The sequence below is a fragment of the Charadrius vociferus genome, unplaced genomic scaffold, assembly GCF_000708025.1.
Source record: "Charadrius vociferus isolate BGI_N301 unplaced genomic scaffold, ASM70802v2 scaffold271, whole genome shotgun sequence".
NCBI lineage: Eukaryota > Metazoa > Chordata > Aves > Charadriiformes > Charadriidae > Charadrius > Charadrius vociferus.
The window spans coordinates 1844536-1847121 of record NW_009646944.1 but is presented as its reverse complement, the minus strand read 5'-3'; the positions used below and the strand labels follow the sequence as shown (position 1 = coordinate 1847121).

General features: G+C 43.7%; 1 protein-coding gene across 1 annotated transcript in view; it reads left to right on the top strand.

Annotated features, from left to right (window-relative positions):
- Window positions 1-799: 799 nt before the first annotated feature.
- Window positions 800-2586, top strand: part of CLTA (clathrin, light chain A) — a gene marked incomplete at its 5' end in the record, with an annotated part of 10147 nt that continues 8360 nt past the window's right edge. Inside the window, one exon of the mRNA XM_009895083.1 lies at window positions 800-837. Within this exon, the coding sequence (XP_009893385.1) occupies window positions 800-837 (38 nt within the window). The remainder of the gene's footprint in view (window positions 838-2586) is intronic.

The following is a 2586-nucleotide window of genomic DNA, read 5'->3' as shown; positions in this document are numbered from 1 at the left end:
TAGTATTGTTCCAGAGAGATACCTTGCTGAGATTTCGCATTTCTTGAAAGTCGTGGTGTGCTTTGCGTAGTCTGGAGATTTAAATAGTTTCATAAACTCAGATGCTTGTCTCACAACTGACATATGTTCCCTATGGCTGTGTTTTAATAAGATGAAATTTTAGGGTCCTGTGGCAAAGATTTCTAGCTGATCCTGTTCCTGAGGCTCTACTGCCAATGTCACTTCAGAGGGAGTAATGCTGCAGCTGAAATAGGAAACTATCAAACGTGTTACCACAGAAGGTAGCAGAAAAGTGACTTTGCTAGGAATGTTAGCTATAGTTTTTGGGCTGATTAGGAAATAGGAGGTAACCAAACTAGGATAAGAATTACTAAGTGTTGGGTGCAGGATTGTTAATCTTCCAGGTAGAGACTAAAACAGTTAGAGTCGTGCTTCTTAACTCCTGAACAGTTGTCTGACAGTCAGCTTCTAAGACAGGGAGGAGAAAGTGGGAGTAACCTTAGAACACTGGCTGTAGCAGCTTCTCAGCAGTATCAGCTCTGTTGTTTAGGGAGTCTGAAGCATGATCTCATGATGAAGAAATGACCTTCTGCAGAATAATTACTCACTTGGTTTCTTATGCCTGTCAGGGAAAAATGCAGAGATAAGGAAGTGACCCTGCAGAGTACAAAGTAATACTCATTTACCTAACTTCCATATTAGATAGTCTAGTAAAGCTTTCCATACAAGTTACTGAAATCAGTAAATCTGGCTGTTCTGTCTCTTCTCAAATGGCTAAACTACAGTCACTTCTTTACAGATGCTGTTGATGGAGTGGTTAATGGAGATGTCTATCAGGTAAGATAGAAGTATTGTGTACTTAGAATGTGCTGTTCTACTCTGAGAACTTTGCCTTCATCTAGACTAATACTTCCCGTTTCTTGTCTCTAATGTACTTCTGTCTCATCTCTGAAGAGGGAATTCTATTATGACAAATCATCTCATAAAGCTGTGAATGCTCTTAATATGCCCCTCCTCTGAACTTAGAGACAACTTAAAGCAGCAGTCCATTTTGAGTTATGGCTTAATAGGACATGGCCACTGTAAGCAGAATGACAGGCTCTGCGGTATGACTGAAAGTTGACTTGCCACTGGCTAATAAGCTCAAAGCATGCTCTGATTACTTAGTTTAAAGCAGAGATTTCTGAATTGCTTGTTCTTTAAGGATCATTAAGGCATCCTGATTGTCTTATCAAGATTGATCTTACAAGGAGCTGACTGAAAACATTATACACTTCTTAGTGACATAAAGTTGCATGAAATTAATCTGCTGGCTAAATAGATAGATCATAGTATGAAAGCATGTTAGTCAGCCATGGTAATGACAAAAGGAGATACTTGCCTCCCTCATTAGCATCAGGGAGGAATGAGGCATGCTAAGGCAATCACTGTGTTGCACCTGAATTTCGCACCAATTTGGCTAAGGCATTGTCACTACCTGGCTGGATAGCCCTGATTAAATGAATGCTTGGGAAGGGAACAGTGTATGAGCTGTTTCGCCATAGAGTTTTAAATGAGCTGGTTTTATATCCTCACCATTGCTGTGAGATTGATGGGAAAACTGTATCTTACTGGCCCTTTGTGCTTCCTTATACAGCAGAAGGTAGATGAGATCTTGGTTTTGTTTTTACAGTTCTGATGACCAACTGCTTGGTTGATAGAGCTTCCTTTTAATGAGCAAGAACAAACTGAATGGGCTGTATGTAACTTTTGTTTTAGTTTGGCTCTGTAACTGACCAATATATTTTGTTTTGGATTGAATGTGAAGCCTGGTGCTGTTGCACCACCCTAGCTCCTTCTCTTTGCATTATTCCTTCATTGAGGGCTACAGGAGGTCCAAAGAGGGGCAAGATGCAACCAAAGGCTATGATCTCATTCGTATTGTGGAAACTTGGTGGGATGACTCTTATGACTGGAGTGTTGCCATAGAAGGCTACAGGCTCTTCAGGAGAGACAGGCAGGGGAACGAGCAGCTGGAATGCATGGAGCTCAGCCCAGGGATAGATAAAGAGCCAATGGAGAGCCTATGGGTCAGGATTAAAGGGAAATCGGGAGCAGGGGACATTAAAGTGGGAGTCTGCTACAGGCCACCTGACCAAGAGGACCGAGTGGATGAAGCCCTCTATAGACAAATAGGGGCGGCATCACATTCACAGACCCTGGTCCTCATGGGTGACTTCAGCCACCCTGACATCTGTTGGAAGGGTAACACGGCCAGGCATGGGCAATCCAGGAGGTTCTTGGATTGCATTGAGGACAACTTCCTTCTCCAAGTGGTTGAGGAACCAACGAGAAAGGGAGCTATGCGGGACCTTGTCCTTACCAACAAGGAGGGGCTGGTAGACAGTGTCAAACTCAAGGGCAGCCTGGGCTGTAGTAACCATGAAATGGTGGAGTTTGAGATCCTCGAGGCAGCGAGGAAGGCGCACAGCAGACTGACCACCTGGACTTTGGGAAAGCTGACTTTGGCCTCTTGAAGAAGCTGCTTGGTATGGTGCCGTGGAATGAAGCGTTGGAGGGAAGAGGGGCCCATGAAATTTGGTCAGT